The sequence below is a fragment of the Telmatherina bonti genome, assembly GCF_933228915.1.
Source record: "Telmatherina bonti genome assembly, chromosome: 13".
In the NCBI taxonomy this organism is placed as follows: Eukaryota; Metazoa; Chordata; class Actinopteri; order Atheriniformes; family Telmatherinidae; genus Telmatherina; species Telmatherina bonti.
In genome coordinates this window covers 24,461,554-24,489,538 of record NC_136611.1, presented here as the reverse complement: position 1 = coordinate 24,489,538, position 27,985 = coordinate 24,461,554, and the positions used below count along the sequence as shown (strand labels likewise).

The 27,985-nt window shown below is 39.4% G+C and overlaps 4 protein-coding genes across 4 annotated transcripts; 3 read left to right on the top strand and 1 right to left on the bottom strand.

Moving 5' to 3' along the window:
• Positions 1-514: 514 nt before the first annotated feature.
• ppp1r3c2b (protein phosphatase 1 regulatory subunit 3C2, duplicate b) lies at positions 515-2,233 on the top strand. Its single transcript, XM_079250985.1, has 3 exons — positions 515-795; positions 950-1,026; positions 1,227-2,233. Exons 2-3 carry the CDS (start codon positions 1,007-1,009, stop codon positions 2,077-2,079), a joined length of 873 nt encoding a protein of 290 aa, XP_079107111.1. The 5' UTR covers positions 515-795; positions 950-1,006; the 3' UTR covers positions 2,080-2,233.
• Positions 2,234-3,120: 887 nt separating this feature from the next.
• phyhip (phytanoyl-CoA 2-hydroxylase interacting protein) lies at positions 3,121-5,925 on the bottom strand (the record flags this gene model as incomplete). The annotated part of the gene is made up of 4 exons (XM_079252081.1): positions 3,121-3,667; positions 3,771-3,888; positions 4,079-4,253; positions 5,758-5,925. The coding sequence occupies 4 exons, from the start codon at positions 5,923-5,925 to the stop codon at positions 3,121-3,123; spliced, it is 1,008 nt and encodes a 335-aa protein (XP_079108207.1).
• A 4,909-nt stretch (positions 5,926-10,834) lies between these two features.
• polr3d (polymerase (RNA) III (DNA directed) polypeptide D) lies at positions 10,835-13,983 on the top strand. Its single transcript, XM_079252009.1, has 9 exons — positions 10,835-10,968; positions 11,605-11,769; positions 11,911-11,954; positions 12,054-12,208; positions 12,311-12,435; positions 12,519-12,678; positions 12,834-13,078; positions 13,159-13,311; positions 13,489-13,983. The coding sequence occupies exons 2-9, from the start codon at positions 11,611-11,613 to the stop codon at positions 13,612-13,614; spliced, it is 1,167 nt and encodes a 388-aa protein (XP_079108135.1). The 5' UTR covers positions 10,835-10,968; positions 11,605-11,610; the 3' UTR covers positions 13,615-13,983.
• Positions 13,984-14,590: 607 nt separating this feature from the next.
• On the top strand, positions 14,591-27,354 carry LOC306764216 (glycerol-3-phosphate acyltransferase 4). Its single transcript, XM_079251265.1, has 13 exons — positions 14,591-14,694; positions 15,417-16,029; positions 17,831-17,900; positions 17,998-18,298; positions 20,525-20,599; positions 20,690-20,779; positions 23,786-23,879; positions 23,999-24,114; positions 24,360-24,415; positions 24,504-24,589; positions 24,721-24,849; positions 25,125-25,204; positions 26,026-27,354. Exons 2-13 carry the CDS (start codon positions 15,862-15,864, stop codon positions 26,132-26,134), a joined length of 1,374 nt encoding a protein of 457 aa, XP_079107391.1. The 5' UTR covers positions 14,591-14,694; positions 15,417-15,861; the 3' UTR covers positions 26,135-27,354.
• The last annotated feature ends 631 nt before the right edge of the window (positions 27,355-27,985 follow it).

The following is a 27,985-nucleotide window of genomic DNA, read 5'->3' as shown; positions in this document are numbered from 1 at the left end:
TAAATTTTTTTATTCAATGCTACACCAAACATCAGAATCTGAGCTTCAACAGCTTTTTGTGTCTCATCTCGACATACTAAATATCACTGTTTGTTTAGCCTTTTCAGGTCATTTCAATACATAAAAGTATCACATTTAGTCCCAAAATTCATCTCATTATGTCTGTCAGCTATGTAAAATAGATGTTGCGTAACCTACGGATGTATTTGGACAGATTCCATTAATCTTTCTTGGTTAAATGACTGAATGTGTAATCCGGCCTTCTCGTGCGTCACACGCTGTTGAACTGCAGGGCAACGATCCATTCAGAGCAGGAGCCAGCTCAGAGGCTTGGACCCAGGCCTGGGACTCTGTAGGATAGGTGTCCACTGACAGGTCTGAGAATAGAGCCCAGGATGACTGGGATATTTTCCACAAAGCAGGGTAGAATTACATGCAGGGCGGTCTCGTTTGCTCCCTCTACCATTTTGACACGAGACAATCAGGACTGAGTAGATGATAGGAAAAGACATTGCTCACAGAAATGACAAAGACGGTAAAGTTGAATAGTAGTAGCACATGTCAGTTCAACTTAACAAAGTTGCTTTGAGGGTTGTAAAGTCAGGTAAATCCAGATCTAAAACATCTTCAAAAAAAACAGAACAGCAAAGCTGACTGGTCTGGAGAGTGAGATGGGCGGAGTATACTACATGACATCTTAACTGAGGTAGTATAAATAGGCCGTACAGGCAGATTCTCTTGTGGAGTGACAGATGACTGAGACTACATGCTCCAACTTGCTGATCGCAGGAGTTTGTAAGTAGGATTTTTGAAAATACTAGCAACTATATCATCCTTTTAGAGCTTTCAGTTTTGTTGCACAATCATTGTGCACACATAAAAAAAAAAAGTGTTTGCCATTTTTAACAAAATGTGTTTTTAACTGAGAATATTTTCTTCTGTTTTGCAGAACTCCAACCGGACATCAAGAATAACGCACTTATCACCTAACACCAGAGCCACCAGCATGGAAATGTCCAGCCAAACGTAAGTGACTGATGTTGATACTGCTTCTGTGGGGTGAATTATCTTCCATCGCTTCTTCAAAGGAAGGCAAAATAAATTGATCACATTGACTTTGATTTTGTGATGCATTTCTTCATGCACCTCACAAGCAAATTATGTATAAATATAATCATATCTTAATGGCAGCAGTCTATTAAAATTCCCTGTTTATTTCCTTCCAGTGTCCTGCCAGTGGTTGGCCTGGGGTCTATGGCCCAGTCAGCTGGACTTGTGGAGATTGCTGTCAGGCTGTGTTTAAACCAAAGTAAACAGCTTTGCCCTCATGTGTGGGTTCCCATCCTGAAACCCCTGCGGCCTTGCATCCGTCCTCCGGTTTCAGAGCAGTTATCTGTTGACATGTTGAGCCAAGCCCATCTGACCCACCCTTTCATATCCTTCTTGGATGACCTGGATGATGATGTTTTGATCCCGGTCAAAAACAAGCACATTGTCTTTGCCGACTCATGGGGATTCCCTCTAACAGACGTACGAGTGTTTTCTGATGAAGAGGAGCAGGCTGATCTGGGCCCACTGCCCTCGCTGCAGGGTTTAGGAAGCATGACGGAGGATGGCTATAGCTGCACGGTCAGCACCTGCTGCCCAGGAACACAGCTCAAACTGGGCTTTCCACAGCCTTCTCTAGATTTCCAGGCCTTTCGTGCCAAACTGGCAGAGAGCATGGTCATCCTGGAGAACTGCACCGTTAGTGAACACACCCTGCAAGGTACTGCACGAGTTAGGAACATCAGCTTCCAGAAGGATGTACGCGTGCGCATCACCTTTGATTCTTGGCAAAGCTACAGAGATGTGCCCTGCACATACCTGCAGAAACGCTTTGGAGGACCTCAGACGGATATCTTCGAATTTGACATAGCAATTCCTAAAGTGCTCGATGCAAAGAGAAAGATAGAGTTCTGTTTGATGTATCTTCCTGCAGGTCAGAAAGAGCCTTTTTGGGACAATAACAATGGACAGAATTACAGCATATTAATATGTGTGAACTCGCATCTCTGCCACGGGAAGAGTCTCAATTAAAGGGCATGATAAAGTCAGCCTGTTAATGATCATTATTTTTATCATGCACCCATTGTGAATTAGAGTGTATTAGATTTTTTTTTTATTATTATTGCATTTGATCAATTGTCACTCCAAAGTAGGTTTTTATTTGTCAATAAAAGTAGCTGTTTAGTTTCAACAGGAGTCTTTTTCTTTAACCTATCAGTTGATCTGCCTCAAATTTATAGTTGACGCTTGAGTGTCATGCCCTACATTTTGCCAAGTGTAAATGCCTTGAATTACTGTAGTGCACGAGGTAAGGGGATCTCTTACAATGCAGGCACTGCTAGAATCCGGTCAGAGGTTACTGATCACTGGCCAACAGAAGCGCCATAGCAGGAAAGAAGCTAATCTTAGCTCAGCTCTGTTTACAGATTTCAGGCAACCTGTCAAAGCTTCTGTAGGGAATTTAAAAATATGATCAATATCTAAGCCCACTGAATAGGGTTCATAATACTTAATGATAAGCAAATTATGATGGATTTCTCAGTGAAAACTTCTGTTTGCAAAGAAGTAATGATGCTGCAGACTGGGGCTTGAGAAAAGTGGCATTGATGACAAGACATTTGGCTTTATCAGTATGTTTTAGATGGCAAAACATCTGGCAGTAAGTTCGTAGGGAAAAAAAAAGTATCTAAAAAAGGAAGCAAATAATGAAAATCACATCGTGGGGGGAAATACTGAGTAAACATTAAGACGCCTGAAGAGATGAATATCAACAAGTACAGAATGCTTACACTAAATCCTAACATGTTTAATGTTCATGTTGTACATGTTCCATGTATGGAAAATGCTGATTTCCCAGCTATGTTCATGATGGTAGTGAATTTGCATTCACAGACCCCCCCTCCCCCCACCCTCCAAAAAAACCCACTATTCCACTCCAGGCAAGAGGGAAAGTGGAAAGCAGCTTCCACTCAGGCCAATAGGTGGCCTACACATGATGGGCTCGACTGTTTTGTCTTGTCCAGCTTTGTGTTTTTCAGTGCTGTGGAGGCAAAAACATGGCTGGCATCTTCCTCAGCGCCCCACACTGATGTTGCACACTTTACAGCTTGGGTCCTTCTTGGCGTTGGCTGTGGTCAGACTCATGAGCTGGTGGTGCCCGCTGATCTGCTCCACAGTGCCCTGATCCAAATGAACCGGCTCTGTAAAGAGCACCTCCAGGATGACATCACTAGCATGGCAATAGAGAGGCTCCTCCCCCTGACTCTGGGGTGCAGTGTATGTCAGGAAGGGGTTGGAGGACAAGTCCAGCATTGGGAGCCGGGTGCGACAAAAGACATCTCCCTCTGTGCCAACGGGGGCCAGCACCAGCACCACATAGTGATAAGCTGTATACATGCAGTAGAAATCTGCAAAATACAGGGAGATGTTGGGGTTCAGTAGGTATCCAGCAGGAATCTGGAATCTCAGAGGCCCATACGGAGAGTCTTTGGAAGGAAGCCCCGTGTCAAACTCTGTGTTGCAGCTGAAGAAGACTCCCTGGAGTTTGCCATTGATAGGAGAGCCATGACTCCCACTGCTGTCTTTTAGGGCTGGACGCATCAATCCTCCACACTCTCTCCTGATTCAAGATATGAAAAGGAAACAAGTCTTGATCCAAAATGCACAGAGTAATGCAATACAATAGCAATACAGTAAGGATAAGAAAAAAAAGTAGCACTCACCTGACATAGTCAAAGTAGTCTGGGTGCTGGTTGCGATAAAACACAGAAAATTTCAACAGCCTCCCTGCTGAGCCTTTGGCCTTGTCAAGAAGCTGCTGTAGGTGTTCCATAGCATAGTCTGCAAAATCACAGATAAGTGTTACTTTCAAATTCCAATAACAACTTGCTGCTGAGAATACAATTTGATATTTTGTCCCTGTTCAACACTTCAGCGCGTCCCCATTATCTTGCATCACTTTGATTAAAGTTCTTATAATCAGCTGCACACATGACTGCTGTTACTGTTACTTTATGACAGTATGCCTTACCCCCAGTGCAAAACTCTACCACTTGGCTCCACTCTGACACCAGGTAGTCACCATCTGGCTGTCTGACAGCAGTTTGAACAGCAACACAGTACTCTGTCCGTGGACTGAGAAACCAGTGTCCTCTAACTGCCATGGGGAGAGGCACAGCCTTGGCCACCAGCTTGGTTGGCACATCCTGGAGAATAAAGCATGAAAGAGATGGCACCAGAGGCGATGTGCAAGACTAAAACAGGCTGCTGTGTGTTTAATTTACACTTCAAAGCAAGAAAATGTTAATGCGACTGTGAAGCCAACCATTTTCCTCCAAAAAACTTTGCTTTATTAGCATCATATTCCATTTTGAGCCCATCTGCCGTATCTAGGATACATCTAATCAAATCAGCGGCTTTGTTTTAGCCAAGGTCTCTAAGAAGCACAGCTAATTACTGCAGGCTCAGTTGTCCATATATCCATGGCAACATCTGTGATGCAAGTTTGTTTGTGGCACAGTCTGCAGCTATCTGAGAGAGAACTCAACCTTCATTCAGGAAGAACTCACTCAGTATTATCCTCACCTTCACTTCCCACAAGCACGTTTATAGTCATTAAATGCAGCCTGAACAACATGCCACAATTGCTGTCTGTTTAGCATCTTGGAACTTGTTCCTATTTTAATCAACAGTTGCAATAAAAATATAAAATTGTATAAAAAAGGATACAAGGAGAAGGGGGAAAAAAAGGATATTAGATGATGAAAATGGTGGGGCAAACAGAGCTGAATGGTGTATGGGAATTAATTGAACATACTGATGTTGCATTCTTTTGCGTGTGTGGAAGCAGAAAGCACCTAAATCTTGCACTTTGGCAATTTGAGAGCCAGAATTTAAGATGCCTGTTTTAAACACTAAAGTCACACATATAATTACACTGCAAGATACACATTGTACTTAATTAAAAAGGTACAATGCAGATTTGAACCTGAAATAGTAATCACCACATGTTCACCATTTAAGTTTAGCCTATTAGCATGCTGACGTTCACTAATGAAATGAAGCTCAAAGTACAGCTGTGGTTAATGGGAATGCAATTAGTTCTTGTGGTCATGCTGTTAATGTGGCCAAAAGGAAACACATCTGTGCTTCAAACTTGAATTATGGAGATGTGCTTTATGCAGAGATTTAGACACTATAGAAAGTATTAGCTTAACATGAACAGAAATGAAATTTTTAATATAATGTAAAACTGACATACGTCTATCTATCATTTTTTATTTTTGTTTTTATAAAATAATTAACTTAATGTTGTGTATTGGAAGCAATTAACTTGAAAACTGTTCTTTTCTGAAGTGGACTTTGTCAGCTTTTGTACATTTTGAATTAAACAATGTGCATGTGAGTCACTGGCCCGGAGCTGTTGACGGCTCATATTTTCCTTTCTGTTTTGTATTGGATGTGACTGAAAGGGCGCAACCACACTGTATTAAAGCTACTGCAGAAAATCATAAGGCAGTCAGAACTATCTCTTAAACAAACTACACTTAAAATGTGTGTTTTTCCGTCTTGCTTCTGCATGGAGATAAATGAGAAAATATTTGTATATTGAATTGTGAAAAATGAGCAGCTTAAATCTCGGCAACGTAGTACTAAGTAAACGCCCTACAGGCATGGGATGGTACATGAGGTCATGCAGCAGTTTCAGACCCTGTGTTTAAAGCGGTTTGGGTCCGTGTTCTCTTTGCGACTCAGGTCAATGAAGAAGTGTGTGGCTCTGGCAGTGTCCTCAGGGGCCATGTCCCACATGATGCGGAAGGAGTCACAGGTCACTTCACAGATGTTGATATTGCACGGAGTGGAAAGAGGGGCTTCCATTTCTGTCACCTGCCATCAGAATTACATATAAAAATGCATAGTTAAGTTAAATTGGAATGTATAGCAAAGCTGGATGGATAAGGGTACTTAGAACAACGCCACAAGCAATGGAGTCAAACTCAATTAAATTAACCTCTAATTAAGGAATTTTTGTACCAGCGTCTTATTTACTGTCTTAATCCCTTTTTTCTCTTGACTTCCGCTACCCTGCCCTTAACTGGCATTTTCCATCATTACACAACTCAATATGCTCCCAGCTGGGTGAGTGGCCTCTGTTTTCCTTCTGCATTTCGTAACCCACCTACAGTAGTCTCCCAGCAACCACACATCTGCAGCCTCCCTCATCCTTCTTCTGCAATTCTCAGTAAAGGGTTAATAAACAAACACATTTCTGCACCCGTCAGCAACAATTAAAGCTTCAGGAAACATTTTAAATACTTGTGCCTCCTTGCTCAAATGCATGCAAAAAAGCTGACCAAGCGACTTTAAAGCTTCAAATAGCTCTTTTCAGCAAAAGTAGGGAGGTTTAAACAACAGTAGTAGCAGGTGATGTATGATCATATCTCCTCAGTTGCCTGTCAGCAATCTGATTCAGGTGACTGCACATAGCCTTGAGTGTTATGCTGGGGGTGATTTTCATTACCTGTCACCTTCTCACATCTTGCCTGATGGGAAGTCTCTTCCAATGGACCAGTTTTCCTCAGAGGTACCTATCTTTTCTTTAGTTGTAATTTTCCATCAAACTATAGCGAAATCATCTCCTACAATATTTTAAGCATCACTCAAATACCAACATGTCTGCACCAATGTAGCAGTTTTCTCTTTCTGAGCATATGCCGGATCACAGAAGTGGCTAAAAATAACATGCTCTTTTTGTTGTTTGTGTGATCCTTCAAATGCCACTTGTAAAGCATAGTTATTGTGTGACCGCTGGGTCTGCGAGGTCGCTCTGCAGTTGGGATGATGGACAGTCTGCACCAGCTCATTAAAGCCTGTGAACTGTGAAATTTGTGATTTAGCTGGCTCACACTGGGACTGTGCAGAGGAGACAGCGCAGTTGCATCACGCACGTGTGTTTCCATGCCTCTGTTTTCCAGCTGCTGCTCTAATTTCTAATCGTGGTGTCGTTTCAGCGACTGAAACTGGGGCAAGAGGAGATTCTCGCAGGACAGCTCATCAAAGCCCTACACCTCTGCGTGTGCACCACTTTTTAGATCAGATACATGTGAACACAGTTCAAACACAGGTTTCCACACGAATCACACAAATCCACTGCCCTCATTTATAAATCTGTCTGAAAAAAAGGGAAAAACAGGGAGCCAATTATTTCCACTCTTATAATGGCTTTGATAGACAGCTGCTCCAAATAAGGCAGCCGGTACTAACTGATAATTACGAGGATTACTGGTATCATAAACCATAATTTATCCAGACACGCATTCATCGAGTTGTTTCTGCTCTGTAACATAACAAACACAAATTATGCTGCTGGTGCAGCGCATATGAAGAGGGACACAGAAGATTTTTTTGTTCAAAAGTTCTTCTTCCTTCTAGGGAGAATTGCATTACTTATTAATCTCTGTATGAGGGAAAAGGAAATTCTCTCAACACAGTTTTAGGTGGACGCTGGCAAAGCCATCTCAGAGCCTAAAACAAATATAATCCATAAAGTTCCATAAACATGCTCTTAAAAAGGGTGATCTTGCAAAGCACCGGGTTCCTCTGCACAATTTACAAGATTAATATTCAGGAGAATGAGCACTGATCTCAGTACATAAACCAGCCAGTGCAGCTTCATGAAAGAAAAATGGCATTGGTTGATGTAATATCGACTCAAAGTTGTAAAAAAAAAAAAAAATCTCATCACACATGTACATCAGCAAAACACCATGCAAATAAAACACCACATCATAAACTTTGATTTAACATAGAAGATAACACAACACTTTTCAGAGGAATTAGACCATCCATAAACAGTCATTTTACAGCACTTACTTGTGTGAGGCTTGGATTTGTGATGGGAAATAGCCAGGCTGATCTGCCCTGTCTGCTTTCCCTGTTCTTCCCCCCTGTCTTTTTTGCCTTCTCTGGTATTGATGACAGATCCCCCCGGAAAACTGATTCGGAGGTGAAAAGAATGCACAGGCTCCTCTCTTCCTCTTTTTCCTGACTGTTCCTGTCTCACTCTCTGTGTCACACAAACAGCCTAACTCCCCCACCCACCTCCCCTCTCTCCCCTCCCACCCATCTCATTTTTTGCCCTCAGCGCTGCATGATGTTTACTTCAATCCTGTGCAGCCACACAGGATAAATAGTAACTCAAAATAATATTTAAAAAGAGACCGAAAAAAGAAGATTATGAAGATGAAGGGAAATTTTGCAACTGCAGTGTGACCACAGTGGGACATGCACTCAACCTCGTCAGCATCACTCTTCCGCCAGCTAACCATACACAACACATCACTTGGCAGTAAATCTGTCCTGAGGCACAAAATCCTCACACACTCTAATATACTCTGAACACTCAGCTACTTGCATAAATGTCAACCTCTCGGATATGGAGACATTGTCAACACTTGAAGTGCAAAGGGGGAAAATAGCCATTTTTTTACATTTTTGTTCAATAGCTTATCGAAGAGATTAAGCTCTGCGTGATGCCCTAGTAAATGACAAAGAGCACCAGCAAGACCTCAAAAATATACATGTGCCAACTGCTATGCCATATGGACAAACCCCACAGGGCTTCTCCCCCCAGTTTATCTGTAGGCGAGGGATGCCACTATGTAAGCCCAAAGTAAGCAGATTTCCTCTGGCATTAATTTTCCGGAGGGGGAGTTCAGTGTTTTTGTTTTGTTTTTGGTTTATGATGTTTTTTACTGGTTCAACCTCATGAGATGATTTCATTCAGGATTCTGTTAGGGATTAAAGCAACCTTTCTCAGATTAACACAATAATCAGATTAAAACAATAGCCGTGGGCATAGGATAAGGACAGATAACAATGAGCTGAACTCACAGTGAGGATGCAGTCCTTTCACAAACACATAATATTTGTTTGAGAAATGACTGTGATATATTGCTATAATTCCACAGACTGTGTGCAATATCGAGCAGGTTCATTTATTTCCAGCCAGCCGCAGAGGTGTGATACCCTCAAAGTGTAATTAAACTGTGATCATCCATCATTAGTCATGGCATGACAGGGTGTCCGAGTAACCCTTGCCACTCCAGATGTAAGAGTAGCTTTTTTGTGATGCTTTTTAGGCATGTTTATAAAGAGGAATCTGACACCATTTATGGTTGTTTTGCATTTAAAGTTATGGTTACACACATGCTAATTTAATTGATTCCAAAAAATGACGTGGTTCAACGCTTGCTGAGGTTGATGTCATTCTGAGTTTACACAGTGTGTTTCACTCAGATGTGATGTGAACAATAATACTTTTTACTGTTTTCACATATAATTAGATATGATCTTTGTCATAATTGCAGAGATGTTTCCCTCACTGTACATGGATAAAGATAATAAAGAACCAGAATAGTATGCAGGAAATAAGTTTTCTTTGCCTGTTTTGTTTCCCTTTGTACAGTGATGATAAAAAAAATATATATAATTTTTTCAAAGAAACTGTTGAGATAACAGTTAATGCTGAAATGGGCAAAACTTGAAAAAGAAATAGGATGACAAGCATTTACTGGCATGACCCAAACCAAGTGGAAGAGATGTCTCAAGCACGTTTATATACACAAAGCGATATGATTCACTAAAGACACTGAAAAATTTGCTCGACCAAATGTAAGGTAGAGCAGACAGTTAAAGGCGTAAATTCTAATAAACCACCTGCTTGTCTCATTGTCTGGGAAAAGACATAACCTTGAAGAGGCCAGTTTTCTCTTCCAAACTCTGACTGTATATATTGTATATATACCTCTGCAATAATGGGACTTGGCCAGGGCATGGATTCACACCCAAACCCCTACAAATGCTAGTTTTTGCACCATTGCTAATAACATCCTTGACAGTCAACTTTCACACTTAAAACAAGACATATTTACTGTCACAAAAACAAGCTAAAAATTAGATTTCGGAAGGCATCCAGTGTCTTTCTGTCCATTTGAGACAACTTTTGTCCAAGGAATTCAGTAATGTGTCTAAATGGCTTTCTTCCTGTGTAAACAGTCTCATGTTACATTTTCAGCTGCAGCAGTGGACGACTGATGGAAAATCGTTTTTCCAATGTACTGATGGCCTATAATGGAGGGCTGTCTGTGAACCACAAACCCTTTTATACATGGGCAGACTAAGTCTGCAGTTTATGATCCTTTTATATCCAGTTCTGATATTCCTACCTGTCTTAATGTAAATTCTAGTTTATATACTGTAGCCTTTATTTATATTGTAATGTCATGCAATACTTTTTTTTGATGATGAAATTTTTCTTTAAATAAGGTATACGTTTCGCTGTCACACACCTTATTTTCTAAGTTGATTCATTCTTGTGATAATTATATCTTGCTTCATTAATGTGTTTTTGTTATTAATGCCTCTGGAGTCACTTTAAGTGAGGAATAGTCTGTCATTTTTGCAATATGGATACGTTACTATGTTGTGGAATCAGCAAAGCAAGTGGTCTAAATATAACCGTATCTGTGTGTGTGTGTGTGTGTGTGTTTGTGTGTGTGTGTGTGTGTGTGTGTGTGTGTGTGAGAGAGAGAGAGAGAGAGAGAGAGAGTAATGAGGTGAATATGTTCTTTGTACATCGCGTTTTATCCAGCATTAGACTGTTATGTAACTTATTGTTTTGGGACCAGTTTACAATCGCCTCATTCTGTTTATATTTGACTATATGACTAGCGCAAAGCGTAAAATGTTGCGCTTTCTGCGCAAGTTTGATCCACGTGAGCAGAAGGCTGACGACAAAGCGGAAGTGTCATGGCACCGTCCATCGTTGTCATGCACCGTCAGAAACAGCAGCAGCACGAGAAATAATTAGTTACTCTCGGTTTGTAAAGTATTAAATGAGGACCTCGGAGGAACAATAAAGTAAGCATCTGGCAGAACCCTTCATATATTATGTTGTCACACCTTAGTGAAGTAGTATGTCTATGTTTTGGGTTGGAAAGTTGCCACGTGTTGGTATTTTTATTTTTTCCAGATTTCTGGTCTGTTTGCATTATTTTGGTCATTGGATTTAAGCGTAACAGTGGGGAAAATGCTGACTTCAGAAAAAGACATATATTCATATCTCAAACTATTATTATTATTATTATTATAATTATTATTATTATTATTTATTTTAAAAAACAAAAAACCTAGTTTAACTCTTCCTCAGGTTTACCTGCACTTTGATCTAAATGTTCATACTGGACAATAATAACATTTTTAGCTTCCGATATTATTAGATCCATGTGAAGTTTTTAAAAATACTTTCACTTCATTATTACCTTTACAAAGACACTTTTTACCCAAAAAAATATAACCATAAAATATTCCTTATAACCTAAATAAACCATAAAATAAACATAATCAATTAAATACAAAATGTTGGAGCTGCTTGTGTGTCATTAGAAATTATTAACAATGTTGTCATTATTAGTGATTGTGTTTCATACTGTTTGCTAGTATCAGGCTTATTTAAAAGCAGATTGCACATTGCTTTTATCCTCTGCTTTGCTATAGTTCAGAATGGCAGACTCTGGTGACCCTAGTGGTCAACGTCTTCCAACTCCTGGAGTCAGCAGAGGTAGGGCCCTGGAGATGGGCCGAAGACCACCAGCCGGCATCTCTCCTGGCCGTCTTCCCACAATGCGATCAAGAGACCTCACCCTGGGAGGAGTAAAGAAAGTAATAGGCAAAAAAAAGGCAGAATGCTCTGGAAAAGGAGGATAAACTTGCACCAAAATGAGGAGTCTAAATGTAGCACCAACTGTGATTTAAATTTCCATCATATTTATGGTGTGTTTTTTTGTTTTGCTGTGTTTTTAGAAAACATTTACACCCAACATTATCAGCCGAAAAGTTAAAGAAGAGTAAGTTCATACGCATCCTGAAACAAATGAGCTGCACCCGAGTCTGCGTATTTAAGTATTTACTTAACACTCTACGATTATGTGCATCCATCACAACAGACCAAAGGTTGAAGGTGGACAGAGGCGAGGTGGGAAAGATGCGAACCGAGGTCGGGGCCCCAGGGATAGAGGCAGGGGTCGCGGTCGCCAAGAGATCATCCAGTCCCACTCTATTTTTGAGCAGGGTCCAGCAGAGATGATGATGAAAAGAAGAGGTGTGAGAATGTGCCTGGATCCATTTATTTATTTAACAAATGCACTTTAGGCTGAAATGTACATTTCATTGTAGTTTAAGTGATTCCAATCATCATACACAGGTGGCTATGAAAGTGAGAGAGATGCTCCAAGCATGGGACCATCACCCATTATCAACATTAAAAAAGAGAAGAGGGAGACTGAAGAGGAGACCAAAGAGATTTTGCGCAAGCTGGAGCGAGAAAATGTGAGTTCTTTAGTTTTCACTTTTTAAGAATGTGCTGTGCATTTCCACAAATGTTACTTTTTTTTCTCTCTGCACTCTTGTAGTATATAGATGACCCATTCCTGAAGAGTGAACAGAGGAGCTGCCCTGTCCAGCTCCCCCTTGTTGTGTCAGGATGGGGATTCAAGGAGGAATTTAGTAATGCTGCTGTTAAACTGGAGAAGACAGAGGATGATGGTGAAGCCATGGAGTCTGCAGTTGAAGGTAACTGTAGATGTCCTTTACTTATTCTAGGTAGCAACTTTGAGTTCAGCATCTAATCTTACAATTAGCTTTGAAAATGCTACTGCTGGGAATTGTGCAAGCATCCTGTCCAAATACATGGTTGTGCTCTCTAACACACATTACCTTGACTTCAGTGAAACAGGAGCCGGAGGAAATTGAAATAAAAAAGACAGAGGCAACGTTTAGGCGTCCGCTGCTGCCTGAGCCTGAAGTTCTTCCTGATCTGCTGCACAGATGGAGTCTGAGTAAAGGAGAGGAGCTTCTCTTCATTCAGCTGCCCGACTCTCTGCCCGGCCAGCCTCCCACCAAAGAGCACAGGCCGGTGAAAACTGAGGTGCAGTCCGAAGACGGACAGTCTGTGCTTTTGAAAGAGTCTCAGGTAAAAGTGGCTGGTTTTGAGGTGTTACTAAATGGCTGTGGGTTATGTTTTTAAATAGCTTTTTAAAAAATTTTTAACAGGAAGAGGAAGCAGAAGAGAGCAGCTGCAGTTTAAAAGATCTGCGGGAGGGTGTTGTGGGAAAGATGCTGGTGCGGAAGTCTGGCAGGGTACAGCTCATACTGGGACAGGTGACACTTGATGTGTCTCTAGGAACGTCATGCGCTTTCCTTCAGGTATGCTGCTATTCTGTCTTTGATCTGTTGTCTCCATACTGGTTTGGTTTCTATAAAGTCCAGCTGTTTATCAACTAGCATCCTCCTAACAAAACAGAGATTATTTAGTCATTTTTAGTGTATTTACTCATATATTGACACATAATTTGTTGTTTGTTCTGTTCTCTCTTTTCTCAGGAGCTGATTTCTGTTAATACAGAGGGGAAAACTGGCAACTTGACTGTGTTAGGGAATGTCAAACACAAATTGGTTTGCTCCCCAGACTTTGAGTCTCTTTTGGAGAACAGAACTCGATTCTCATAGAAGCAGAACCAAGAGAAGAACTAAGCCATCTCTGGCAAACAGATGCACTTGTGCCGATGTTGACAGTATAATACTACTATGAACTTGTCCCCTTGGATTCCAAAACCTAATAGAAATATGATAGCAATTAATTGCCTATTTTGATTTTCAGATTAGCTATGGTTATACTAACATACACTAAATAGAAACAAACTAAACATGGAGTAGGTTTTATTTTTCGCAGGAGGAATAAGCTTATTAAATCATGGTTCAAAAGTTGAAGTCCGTGCCAAGTTTTGTGGTGGTTTTGTTTCTGATATTACTCGCGGGGTGAAAAAAACTGTACATGGATGTAAAAGTGTGAATAAAAATGGTTTTGTTTTTCCAGTATATCAAATATAAAGGGCTGATTTACTTGAAATGACAGGAATGCTGTATGTACATTTCTTTTGACTTATATTTCAATACAGATATCCAACTACGCAGTTAAAATATTGGTTGTATTTATTATTTTATTTGTCTATCCATTGCCTTTCTGTTTCTGCTGAATTAAGTATTGAAGAATTTTGCAGGAGAAATAAAGTTGCACCAATTGGAAAATATTTTTCACCCCCTGGATCCTCTCTTCAGCATTGATGTAGGCCATCAGTGTAGAGATTTTAGTTTTTTTACACTTGTACCGTGTGTTCCTCAGCTTCTGTTTTTGTTTATTTAAATGGACATATGTGTAGCTTGATATTTATCATAGCCTAATCTTATTTTCCTTGTTATGACTGGAAGCTGTGCAGATTGAGTTTAGATATGGACGATCAAACACTAATTAAAAGTTGGCTCTTTCGCGCCCCCTAGTGGTTAGATGAGGCGTGCCAGTGCTATGGCTTTAGTCCACCAGGGGTCAGTACAGATCTGAATTTTGTACTGGATTTGTATGAGGTCTGTCTGGGGCTGGTCCTTACAAATACGTAGGCTGCTGCTTTACACCGCCGGTAGTGAGCTCGTGTTGTCCTGCGGGAGGAGTTTGGCCACAGTCCGCGAGACAAAGACAAAGTGATGGACGAGTGAAACCCTGCTGTATCGACTTTGGCTTTCCAGTGAAAGAAGGTTGGTCAAATATATCCCATCATACCCTTTGTGTGTTTTAAAGTAGCGATAACAACACGAAGCAAGCTATTGAGTTCTCACACAAAATCCTCTAAAAGGTTGTCTCAGCATGTCAGCCTGCACTGTCGGATGAGAGCAGGCTAATGTTAGCAGAACGAGGAGCGGCACGCCAATTTAGCAGAAGTGTTAGCACCAAAGCTAAAGGCTAACTTCAGCAGAACATTTAATTTGCAGGCATGGGTTCAACAGTCTTCAGGTCCAGCTTCTAACAGTAACTCTTGTCTCGGTACATTTTAACTATGTTTCGTGGCTTGGAAGGCTGCTTCCTTTTCCAAAGCTGTGGGTATCCTTTAACATTTGGCGAGACTGATTTTATTCGGGATGGATGCTCCCGTTAGCCGTCCTGCATCAGATAGGATGGAGGGCCTCCAGCTAACCTTATCTTTGCACCGCAGCTAATAACAGCAACATTTGATTATATTATCTGGCCAGTCGCAGTAAAAGCATACACGACTGTTTACATCCTCCAAGATTACGGGGATCGGTTTCTTTTTGAGTAAAATAATGGGCTACTGATAAATGTAAACACCGGTATTTAAGAGGTGTTCAGGAGATGCGGACATGTTTTCTGTCTGGCATTGAATTACACGTTATCACTCGGAGGGGGGGATACAATGCTGTAATTCAGATGGTCTTGACCGACTTTTTATACATCTTGGCAGGTTTTCGACATTGAACCCCCCCCCCCCAGATCTTCACCAGACAAGAAGACCACCTGCTGTTTCCAGTCGTTTTTGTTTACATCTGTCATCAGCGGGACTCATCTCTCAAAGGACATCTGTAGCAGAGACTGTCTATTTTTCCACAGTGCAACAGCTTCAAAAACCTCCCTATTTCTGGAATTGCATTAACTCCAACTCACAGTGAAACTAAAGAAATTCAAGGATGGTGTCCAAGAGGGCAAAGTCAAGATGGTTGCTTGTGCTTTTATTGATTCTTCATTCAATGTAAGAAGAAGCTCCATTTCCTAGTCATCTTGATGAAGGTTCCTTTGTGACAAAAGAGAAGGGCCACTTGGGGCCAGGAGGTGGAAACTTTTACCTCCTCTGACATCAACTCAACTCTGTAATTTCAATTACGATTTTGAAATTGCCCCCTCACATCAACATGGAGCTATTTTTCAACCCTTTTGATAACTTGGTGTGCATCCTGCTGGGTATCTCCTTCACCGTGTGGTTCACCCTGCTGCTGGTCTTCATTATTGTGCCTGCCATTTTTGGGGTGTCGTTTGGCATCCGGCGTCTTTATATGAAATCATTGCTGAAGATCTTTGAGGTAAGAACTTATTCTCCAATAGCTAATTCTTTTCTTTTTTACAGAAATGTTGAAACAGGATGTCTGCTGCCGTTTGAGATCATAAATAATGATGAAATGCACAGTTTAAATACAAAAAATATTAAATAATAGTGTAGCTGTGTGTGTTTTACACTTTGCACCACCCAAAGAAAGAAACATTAGTGACACCAAACTTCACAATTATTATCCAACACAAGCAAAGTTACTGTTACGGAATCCCTTCTTTCATGCGCATAACTTGAGGCATTGCTGGCACTGGCGTTTTGTCCTAAGCATCCAACCGGTGTCTGCTGTATTAATTGACTGATGCAGATTAACATGACGCCCACAGGGTATTTTTCTGTTGTTATGTAACGACAGGCAACTGCCTGACAGACCTTCTCGGCAAGTGCTGGCTCTAACATGAGTTTGATGCTTTCTGGATGGGAGTTAACTCTTAAGAAATGAGTTTTAATCACCTGCAATGGTGCAAGCATATCAGCTGCTCTATTCTGGTGTAACATCACAAGTAAAGCAAGTCATCTGTTTCTGGCTTGTGCCTCTGAGAGCAGCTCTTGTGCCAGAAATAAATGAACCAGTGGGACATTTGAGAGATGTTCTTGCTTCCCAGTTCCAATTGCCGGTGCAAGATTTTGAGAAAAAGGGTCAAAGGACAGGTGCATAACTGAGCAATGTTCTGAAGTGGTGTATGCATTATGAAAAACTCTTATCAGAATTAGATTAACACAATACCTGGTTATTTTATTCCTGCCTCATTAGAAGGAGCAGCTCAGCCTTTGCTCACTCTAGGAATAATTGCTCTCAACTGCCATTGCGTTTTTTGTAGGCTGACTCGATAATACAACTTGTCATGACAAGATTTAAAGGTTGCTGTAAGGGAAGGCGTAAAAATGCCAGAATGGTTAGAACTGTACGTGCATTTGGCTTGAATTATGAGCACTACGAGAAAGCTTAAATACGCTCTGTGATATGTGCTAAATTTAATTTATCTAAAAATCATTTTATCAATGGTATATAATGAAAAAACATGTTTTTAAGCTGAAAGACTTTTTCCAGAGGGACACATGCAGCCACTAGCAACAGGCACTTTGTCACTGAACTTTCTTAAAATATTTCTTTACAAGTTTACTGTCTAATTCTGTTTCTGACATATGCAGAAACTGCTGCACAGCATTATTGTACTTGAGTATATGTACAAACGTGCAATATCAGGTTCTTTACTATCTGACTGGTCTTTAAAAAGCTAACTTTGAAGTTGGCACGTGCTGTGGTGGTGCAGCATGAGATAGTTGGCTAAATAAATCTCATCCAGCATATCCCAGTCCATGACTCCCTGATCTTTCCTGCTTGTTTTACAGCCAGAAGAACACTGTGTCATCATCTTAGCTTTCAGTTTGTGTATGTCTCATGTACAAAGTGTTCTTAAAGCCCGGGATTTTCCGCTTTAGGTGAATCAGAGGATACATGTGTCGCACGCTGTGGTGAAATACACTTAAAACAATGAATAATACCTATCTTAGATGCAGCTTTGCTCTCTTTAAATTACCGTACATTATCTTGTCAGTTACATGGTTAGTTTATAATTATATTAAAGCCATGGCTCTGAGGCTGTGAAGCCACCTCAAACCATAATGTCTCCTCCAGGGTCTGAGCTGATTAAAACTCTTTAGACATTGTCTTTCAGTTTAGAAATAAAATCAGTATATTAATAGAAACAGTGTTTTGTTGTTGTGTATATTTATGCAGTTTTTCCAACTATTTTTTTTTTTTTTTTTTTTAGTGGGCCACACTCAGAATAGAGAGAGGAGCCAAAGAAAAGAATCACCTCCTGTACAAACCTTACTCAAATGGTAAGATAGACTATCATTGTTGCAAATGTGTGTTCATTAAGTGTGTTTGCATTACAGATTAATGTTGTAACGGTCTTGTTTGTCTGTGTTGCTATAGCTATCATTGCCAAGGAGCCCACTTCCTTGGAGGAAGAGATCAAGGAGATCCGGCGGAGTGGCAGCAACAAAGACCTGGACTCAGCCCCTGAGTTTGAGATGTCTGATATTTTTTATTTTGCCCGGCGAGGGGTGGAGAGCATCATGGATGATGAGGTGACAAAGCGATTTTCTGCTGAGGAGCTGGAGTCCTGGAATCTGCTGACCCGCAGCAACTACAACTTCCACTACATCAGCCTGAGGCTGACCGTCTTATGGGGGCTGGGCCTCCTGATCCGTTATGGCTTCCTGCTACCACTCAGGTATTAGGGTCACTTCAAACACAATAGTGGTTTAATATAATAACACATTCCCTGAAAGCTTGGGGAAATGCTAAAAATAAAAAAATACAAAAGGTAAGATAGGAAAATTCTTTATCCTACATTGCTCCATGCTTTGTTGAAAAGAAAGCTTGTAAAGTAAAATATTGAGTTAGTTTATGAATGTTGCATTGGAAAAATGTCTTAACAATAGTTAGAAGCAAAAACAGGTGTTCTGCTGGTTTCTAAACGCTAACCTTCAAACCAGACGAGTAAATGTCCGGCTCAGTAACCGCGGCTGAAAGGCGAGCTGCCGCCTTGGTATCTTTGTTGTTCAAAGGGACGCATCAGTCCGCGCCTCTGAATCGTTTCATTCTTGCCACACTTTACACTATGTTCCTGTTATTTTAATCATTTGGAAAATTAATTTTATTTTGAACAATTACAAATCGATATTGAACCGAAACGTGCTGCATTGTGATGAATTAAATATTAAATCTGCTCATCCCTGCTTACATTAGCCAACATAATTCCCAGCACTGAAGTAGGACCAAAAACAAAAGAAAAACCTATTCCAGTGTACTTCTAGCAAATTAATGCTGGTGGTTGCATGTTCTGATTCAGCAGCTTTTCTATTTGGATAATTTTTTAAACTTATAAGCCATCTTCAGATACTTTACAAGTAGGAACAACTCTTTGGCTCGGGTGAACTGGTAACAAGTCACTAACAATATTTGTTGAGCAGTTCCTTCATAAACTGCTGGAATTTCCTCTGCAGACATCCCTTACATGGTTGGGTTTCAGTGCACTTCTTGATGATGTGGACATTTATCCCAACAAGATCCAGTATGATGTAAAATACAGCATAAATCCATCTCTGCATACCGCCATATACAGAATACTTCTATTCTGATCCAGAATGACAGTCATATAAAAGTAGTACAGAATTACAAAATCCGGTGTGGACAGACACACAGGATTTTTGTACCAACAAGGCTTCATAATTTTACAGATGGTCATGGAAAATGCTCATTTTAAAACGTTTAAAATGACCATCTTGGCTGTGCTTGTGTTAAGTGGACCTTATGTAAACAAAATAATGTTCAACTCATCAAAGCCTGTGTTGAGTACCGTCTGCTCTTTGGGTCCAAAGATGTGCCTGAGTGAATGATTGGAATAACAATAGGTCAGTAAGTGAGATGAAGTGTTGTAAAGGAAGATGGGACCAGAGGAGAAACTGAAAATCCTGGTAAATCTAGTCTAGATATGGACCAGCTTGTGCAGTGGGGTAGTTCAGAAGACCTTGTCGATTGATACGTTTTTTGTTGTTTTTTTTAAACAAAGAAACAGACTGTTGGCACACACTGGCTGCAGAGTTGTTACACACCCAACTAATCTCTGTCCAGCACATAAGTACAAGTGAACATATTTGCAGGAAATTTGGTTTCCAGTCCACTTGTTAAATATTTGCTTTGACTGAGGGAAGAAATGGATATCGACACACAAGAAGATAAAAAATAAGGAGAAACTAACTGAATGGCATTGCTCATAGTTGTGTTGAAGTTTGTGGGAAAGCTGTTCTCTTTTTATTTATTTATTTTCTTTTTCTAAGCGTATTTGTTCATAATTAGCATAGAGCTGCTTTTATTTGTTCACATTGTATGGAGATTACCGGTGCTTGTTGGAGCACAGGAGCACTTAAATGTGTAGCCACTGTAAGTAAAAGAGATCAGACTCATCTTAGACAGTCGTTGGGAGGGTGACGCATTACTAAGCCTGATTGGCTCACGTCCAGTCGCCAGTGGGGAGACGATTCAGGCCACTGCTACACAGTTGAACATTGTAGTCTCTTGTCCAGCTATTTATGCTCTTTGGCACTTTTCCTGTTAAATATAGGCTCTGCTTACCACCTGCCTGAAACCATGTCCTCTCTTTTGTTTTTCTAATCCTCTCTGAATTTAGCCAGCACCTTCTTCAACCCTTGATGACTGGTTCATCCAGATTAGGTGAACCTGTTAACCATCTTAAGCATTGCCTAATATGCCATCCTAGAGGTTATCTGGTTTATTCTCTGTGATGCGGAATAGCAAAATCTCCTGGGAAATATTGCTGCATAGTCATTCTTCTTATTGGCACTTGATAGTACAAAAGCAGCACCTTGTTGACATCAATGTTTTTACTGCAAAATCCTGGGTCATATCACCCATGTAACGTGCTGTCTCTTCACAGGGTTACCCTTGCCTTCACTGGCGTTGGCCTCCTTGTGTTTCTCACCTCAGTTGTTGGGCTGCTGCCGAATGGAAGGTGATACAGATCACATTTTTATTCAAATTTATTCAAATGATAATCTCAGATTTGTTGATGTGATCATGTTTTGTACACTTTTTCATACAGGATGAAAAATTTCCTGAGTGAGAACGTACATTTGATGTGCTACAGAATATGTGTCAGAGCTCTGACTGCCATCATAACTTATCATGACAGGTAAAGGACCTGCACACTCTTCCCACATCCCTACAAGTTATGTGACTGATGTCTTTAGTAAAGCGTTTGACTTCGAAAAGATGCATGCAGCCACATCTTCCTAAGGCAGATGTATACACATGCATCCTGATACTCTCAAAAGACATAAAGAAGTTAGGAAATATTACACTGACATCCAATAGCAGTCTGGTTTGCAAATATAAATTTCTGTTTTACTAGAAGAAATTTGCATTATTTTTCTGGGTTTTTTTTTTTTTTTTTTTTTTTTTTTTTTTTTTTTTTTTTTTTTTACTCTTTTTGCAGGTTGGTTACAATTTTTGGTGGCCTGTTATTTCCACTTTTTTGCTAAAATTCTGAAGAGTATGGACAACTTGGCGATTTGAGCAGTTTCTTGTGTATAAAGTGCCTTGATAACCAATTTCAAGTCCTCTATGAAAATTTGAACTGATCTGAAATGCTAGCATTAAGACTAAATTTTACTTTCAAGTCCAGAAAAGTCACCTTTATTTAAATAGGACATTTAATGCAACAGATTTTATAAACATTTATTTACTTAATTAAATGCATGTATCAATTTTCTTGATGAGAAATTGATTGGTGCCATAGTTCTGATGTAATACTTGCTATAAGTTCTGGAAAAGATAAATTGGAACAGTGGGTTCTTGCCCCTTTGTAAAGGTTTCTTCCACTAGCTGTTTGTTTGCTTGTTTTTGATCATGTGAACCTCGGCAAAGAGGAAGAGCGAGAGAGTGTGTAGACCAAGTATTTATTTCCTATTTCTTAGGTATGGTGTTTGATCAGTCTAAATATCCATTTGTCCTTTGCTCACTGAACTACTGAATGAAATTCATGTCGCTAATCTCTTGTTGGGTTACTACAGGGTCTGCATGTACTTATTTAAACTCTTGTCTCTTTTTCAACCACTGGGTTTCTTTAGAGACAGCATGTGGTGCTGCTTTTGCTATGCTAAAGACATTTTTATTCCAGGCTATTCTTCACTCATACAATTTGTGGATTTAAAGTTGCTGTATCAAGATACAGCTACTGTCAGAGAGGCAACTTTCTCTGCTGCAAAGAACCTTTTGAACACTTTTTTTTTTTTTTTTATCTTCACACCTAACCCAACCTTACTTTGCACTTCTTGACTTTCACATTGTGGTCTAAGAAGAACTAGAAATTTAATACTCATTTAAGATTTCAAAACTTGCAGGTTGTGTTGGATAAAAGCCTCTTTTAAAGGTGTCAATATGGTGAAGGAATGAACAAAAAATGTAATGTTGAGAAAATGGCATATTTTTAAAATTTTCTTTTTAAATATTAATTTAAAAAAAAAAAAAAAAAAAAAATATATATATATATATATATATATATATATATATATAATTTTTTTTTTTTTTTTTTTTAATTTTTAAAAGAGATAATTGCATATTATAATACTTGCCAAGGCCATAAATGCAGAAATTAGAGTTCTTGGTAAAATATTGTTTTTACCAGTTTTTATATGAGGTAAACATTACAAGAGATGAAAAGTAAAAGTTCATTGCTTTTAATGAAGGTTTATTTTGGAGTTAGCAGATAATTAATCCACAAAATCTTGTTATTCTTTTCTAAAAAATGAACCACGGCAGACCTCATGCCCTGACAGGAAAAGGGTTTCTGTCCGATTACATAACAGCAGATGAGGTATTCTCAAAGAAAAACAGTGTGTTAGCAGTGGAAATCTAAGCCCCTACAGGGTGAACATGAAAGCGAAGTTTCCTGAGGCAAGACCAGAACTGTCTGAATGCATACTTGTTGCAACAGTCATTTTGAGCTTGTGTGTAGCACTAAGTGAGTTATGTTCTTATACTCCAAATCAAGGTAAACTATTAGAAATACTGGATATGCTGTGTTATTTTTAGCTTATATTCAGGTTTTCATATGACAGTTTTAGGAGAGGCATGAACTAGGGCAGCATTTTTATCGAGAGGATGTCCCATGTAACAGGATGTAGAAGAGGAAGTTGATGCTTTGTCTACTTGTTCATAAAGTACAGCTGCAACAGCTGGGTAAAGAAAGCGCAGCCTGTAAGGTTGTCCATTTTATTTAAAAAGGAAGTTCTACCATTAAAGCTGGGGCAGGTAATTTTGATCAGAGACATTTTTTTTCCCCTCTGGATGAAGTGGTTCCTCGTCCTGAAAGTAGTCTATATATTTAGTAATCATGAACAATAAGAAATATAGTTAGACCCCTTAGTTTACTGCAAATCTGTAAAAACTGACCAATCCAAATGTTCAGACTGAAATGGAGTTGTTCAATTCTTTAAAAAAAAAACAAAAAAACAAACTTGGATCACGTAAGGAGCAAGGGGGGGGCAAGACAAGACATGGTGCCACTTTCAGATCTTGCTAGCTCTCCAATGTTACCTACCAAAGCTTTAATGTGGTCATATATTGTGCCAACTAAATTAGAAGCAGGTTGATAATTGCAAGTGCATTAAGTTTGTTTTGTAAAATCCTAACTTTATGAGTTTATTAAAGAGGTAAGAGTAGGTGATAGACACAAATTGATGTCTCAGAAATTAAAACCAGTGTGTAAGCATTTATTTATCACCAGCTAGTAATAATGGCCAGCTTTTTAGGCCAATGGAAATGGGAACGTATGTGTGGATCATGTTCTTCCCTAGTATTGTGCTAAAAATAATCAAGTGACATAGGAAGTGTTGCTAACTCTATTTAAGATTGTAACTCTATCTTTGGAATGTGGACTCGGTCCACAAGCTCGGGGTCAGAGCTTTTATCAAAGAGACTATGGGTGGCTTTGTTTTCTCCACAAAGAGTAGGAAAGGCAGCAAAGCTGAATGTACACTCATTTTAATAAACATAAGGTACCATAGATTTTCTCAGTAAACTATTGGTATTGGCTGTGCAATTTGGCACTGTCACAATCTACGCTGTTACAGTTTCTGATGAGGAATCCTGCTGTCATTGATTTAAAGTAAAACAGTTTTTGTTTCTACCACCGTAGTGAGAATAAACCCAAGAATGGCGGTATCTGTGTTGCAAACCATACCTCACCGATTGATGTCATTATCCTTGCCAGTGACGGCTGCTATGCCATGGTAACTATTAATCTGTTGCAACTTTGATACTCTTCTCTGTTCTGATTGCAGCTGCTTGTTCAAGTGACATTTCCACTAGAAATAGATGTGTTGCTATTTGCTTGTGTTTGTGTTGTTAGGTTGGCCAAATTCATGGTGGCTTGATGGGGGTTATTCAGCGATCCATGGTCAAGGCCTGCCCTCATATTTGGTTTGAACGATCAGAAGTAAAAGACAGACATCTAGTGGCCAAAAGGTAGTATTACAACCGATGTTTTCCTGTGACTGCTCTTCAGTGAGTTGCAGTTCTTTTCTTACCATGTTAAAAAAAATAACTTTTTGACTGTTCAACACTTTGCTTCAATGTGGTTGTTTTAAAATGCTTTATGAACTGGATTGGACTGTCTCATTATTTGAATTGATTTTTAAATAACAGTTGTGATTTAATCATTTAGAAATATTTTTAATAATGGCTGACATCTTCCTTTTTTTAAAATCCAGGTTGAGTGATCATGTAGAAGATAAATCTAAACTTCCCATTCTAATTTTCCCAGAAGGTGAGCATCTCCTGAAGAATTTTATCATTTCGCTAGTTTTCTTTTGAAGATATTTTAGCCCCATTCAATCTTTATTTTCACCCTCCAGGAACCTGTATAAACAACACATCAGTAATGATGTTCAAGAAGGGTAGCTTTGAGATTGGCGCCACAGTCTACCCTGTGGCCATTAAGGTATGATCTGTTCTTTTGGTTTTATTAATTCATTTCCTGCACGGTGTTATTTCACCTGTCAGTTATTAGCTTTTGTCTTTAGTTTGTATACTTCTACTGATTTTTTTTTTTTCCTAATGCACTCCTTACAGTATGATCCACGATTTGGAGATGCATTTTGGAATAGCAGCAAGTTCGGCATGGTCAACTACCTTTTACGTATGATGAGCAGCTGGGCCATTGTCTGCAGTGTGTGGTACCTTCCTCCCATGTCTAGAGAGGTCAGACTCCAACATCAACAGAGTTCAAGTTGTTTTTTTTTTTTTTTTTTTGTTTTTTTTTTTTTTTACAACCGGTGGCGTTTATTTGAGCTGGAGTAGTGAAGTAGCTTGATTAGCTTGACATTTAGCAAAGCACCTAGGCTGGGATTCAAGCCTTAGCAAGCTGTGTTTTGGTGCTTCAGCCAGAGATTTTATATTTGATAATATCTTTTGTTACTTATTTGTTGTGGCAGCTTGTTTGCCAGCTCTTTATTCACACAAGTCTTCTCCATCAGGAGGGAGAAGACGCTGTCCAGTTTGCCAACCGTGTAAAAGCAGCCATAGCAAGACAAGGTGGACTGGTTGACCTCTTGTGGTAAGATATTTTTTACACTCATTCATTGCCAGATGAGCACTCAGGTATTCTGTAACATTATTGGCTGAACTGCATTTATGTCATTATATGGATCGTAATTACTCTCTGACTGCAGTTGTTTATTGAATTTTTAAGCTTTCCCTGCTTGTTAGTACTGCATTATTAACATTTCCTTGTGGTCTACATGTATTATTGTTAAATTCTGCAGCTGTGCAAAATGGTTTTATTCAGTAAAAAGTTATTTCCTGTATTTATTTTGATATTGACTTTTTGTTTTAATTATTGAACTGGATATTATAATTGTTACAACATCAGAGACTTCAAAGTTTTATTGGATTGGACATATAATTATCTTGTTGCAGTGTTTGCTGTGATGAAGGAAACTGCTGTACAACAGCATTTCTGGAGAAGTTGATGCTGTGCAAAATGGAGATTCCAGCAGAATACAGGCCTTTGCTAATCATAAAATCAGGTTTATTATATAATGGTACAAAAATAAAATCTTGTAACTAAATTAGGAAACGTAGAAATAGTCCAGAAGCATGGAAAGAACAGTGGGAGGAGTTTGGATGAGAGCTTAATCTTTTCCTGGCAGTTTGGACGGTTTTATCACAGTGAAAATCTATGGACAAATGCTGCAGCTAATGGTTTTGATATTGCGGCGTGTTTGTGTTGAGCTCACTACTGGATAAAATGTTGTCTGCATTGTCATATATTGCAAGCTCTGGTCCAGTATGTTGGATTTGCATTTCATTACTGGGTGAAACATTGATGTGTGAGCTGTCCACGACATCATTAATGCTGCATAAATTCTTTTGTAGGGATGGAGGATTGAAGCGAGCGAAAGTAAAAGATACCTTCAAAGAAGAGCAACAGAAGTTGTACAGTAAAATGCTGGTGGGCACCCAGGAGGACCGCAGCCGCTCCTGAAGCACATTGATGGAGGTGGACTGGTTCATAGACGCAACTGGGCATCTGACTAAATAGGTAGTCAGCAGCGGTGTCCCAGTGTTGAAGCAGCTGGACTGGAAAGTTTCTCCTTGATGTCAACAGTTTTCCATTTGGCTTCCTCTGACATGTGAAGCGGCATCGCTGTTCCGGGGTCGGCAGCTTCCTGTTGGAATAGCTTGGCTGAAACCTTGCTTGCTTTAGAACTGAAAAGACACTGAGCACGCAGAAAGTCTTCCTTGGTGGCAATCTTTTGAGGGGAAATTAGTGCGATCATCTTTTATTAAGTTCTGGTCTTTGTTTGATAGTTGTGACTTTTATTTTTCAAGACTTTACTTCATGTTCATTGTGTCACACTGTGTTTAAGTTAATGACAGGATTTCCCCTGAAATGTAAAAGAGGATAATTGTAGATAAAAATCTACTTTCCTTTAAACCTAAACCCTGTGACTGAGTAGGAGGTTTTCATCACTGATGAACACCTAAAATACGGGGCAAAAATGCCAGGATTTGTACACTTCAGATATTTTTATGAGCTTTTTTTCCAGGAGAAAAAAAAATCTTGTATTTTAAGATTTGTGTTTTAAATTAAGACTTGTATCAACATGTCACTGTGGGCAGAAAAGAATCTATGTTGTGGGCTTCTGTGTTTTCCACGGAATGTGTAAGTTTACACATTATGAAGTGGGAATTGTGCACTAACAGCTATTTGAATGGAGGCATATTTATTAAAGCAGATACTCAACTTTACTCAGCATTAGTTGAGGAAAGGCATTTGAAATCCCTTCATTGAAGCATTTCATTGGGAACTTTAAGCATAGTCCCCTTGAGTCTTACGGCGCACAGGTGACGGTGTAGATTAAAGCCCATTAAGTGGTCATCTGACTGAAACACGCATAAATGGCAATCAGTGGATACTCAAAATCCATTTCCAAACATGCCATTAGCTTCCTGCTTGTGCAGTTATCATCATGCCTCCTTTGTTTCAATGAAGGAGTGAACTCCAAACATTTTTATTTTCCCTCATCAAAGCCTTCCTCGCATTTAGCGGCCTCAAAGAGGTCTCGAGGAGAAACTGCAGCTGTAATCTGGACTTTGCATTACTCTGGACGTAAGCAATGGAGGACAGCCCTGACTAGTTATCTCACTAGTTTGGTGTTATCAGGGATAGTCATTTAGATTGTGTCTTATCCGCTCATCAAATAAATGTTCAAGAATGTGATTAATAACTTTGACTTTTGTGGTTTTATGGAATTATGAAATGTTTAACATACAGTGCCAGTCAAAAGTTTGGACATACTTTTCAATGAAATCCTATGGGAAACAGTACAGGAGCTATAGATTTTTTTTTTCACTACATTTATAGTCATTAAATACCATACTGTATGGTGTTTATTGAAAAGAACTACAAACCGTAAGTTTATTGTGAACTTAATGGATCAAAACTGCATTTGCAATTTTTTCTGAAACATAAACAGGTTTTTTTTTCTGTACTTCATTGATTTATTATGGCTTTTCTCTTCTTTTTTATGTTTTTGCAAACATTTCCTTTTAAGTTTGTTTTGTAGAATTCACTACAACAGTTCAACTCACATAAAGATCAACCATTTAATTGTGATTTTTTTTTTTCCCCTTCTTCTAATGTTTAATTCCCCTTGTACTGAGGATCTGGTCTAAATAAGACTTCTTTTAATGGAAATGTGCTTCATCCAGAAACTCAGGCGTGTCCTGGATGCTGTAAACAACTCTGGCATCCTCACAAAGAAACTTCCCTTTTAAGCTGTTTTTGTCTCCAAACTGGGGTGTTTGAAGTGGAAGCATTAGGAAGCTCCGT

What these genes read in the sequence shown, in the direction of transcription:
- ppp1r3c2b (XM_079250985.1), top strand. Translation starts at nt 1,007, where the DNA reads ATGGAAATGTCCAGCCAAAC. An exon ending in ATGGAAATGTCCAGCCAAAC is followed by an intron (nt 1,027 to 1,226) that starts GTAAGTGACTGA and finishes ATTTCCTTCCAG; the next exon opens with TGTCCTGCCAGTGGTTGGCC.
- polr3d (XM_079252009.1), top strand. Translation starts at nt 11,611, where the DNA reads ATGGCAGACTCTGGTGACCCTAGTGGTCAACGTCTTCCAACTCCTGGA. An exon ending in CATGGAGTCTGCAGTTGAAG is followed by an intron (nt 12,679 to 12,833) that starts GTAACTGTAGAT and finishes CCTTGACTTCAG; the next exon opens with TGAAACAGGAGCCGGAGGAA. An exon ending in CGTCATGCGCTTTCCTTCAG is followed by an intron (nt 13,312 to 13,488) that starts GTATGCTGCTAT and finishes CTCTTTTCTCAG; the next exon opens with GAGCTGATTTCTGTTAATAC.
- LOC306764216 (XM_079251265.1), top strand. Translation starts at nt 15,862, where the DNA reads ATGGAGCTATTTTTCAACCCTTTTGATAACTTGGTGTGCATCCTGCTG. An exon ending in ATCATAACTTATCATGACAG is followed by an intron (nt 20,780 to 23,785) that starts GTAAAGGACCTG and finishes CTACCACCGTAG; the next exon opens with TGAGAATAAACCCAAGAATG. An exon ending in CATTCTAATTTTCCCAGAAG is followed by an intron (nt 24,416 to 24,503) that starts GTGAGCATCTCC and finishes TTCACCCTCCAG; the next exon opens with GAACCTGTATAAACAACACA.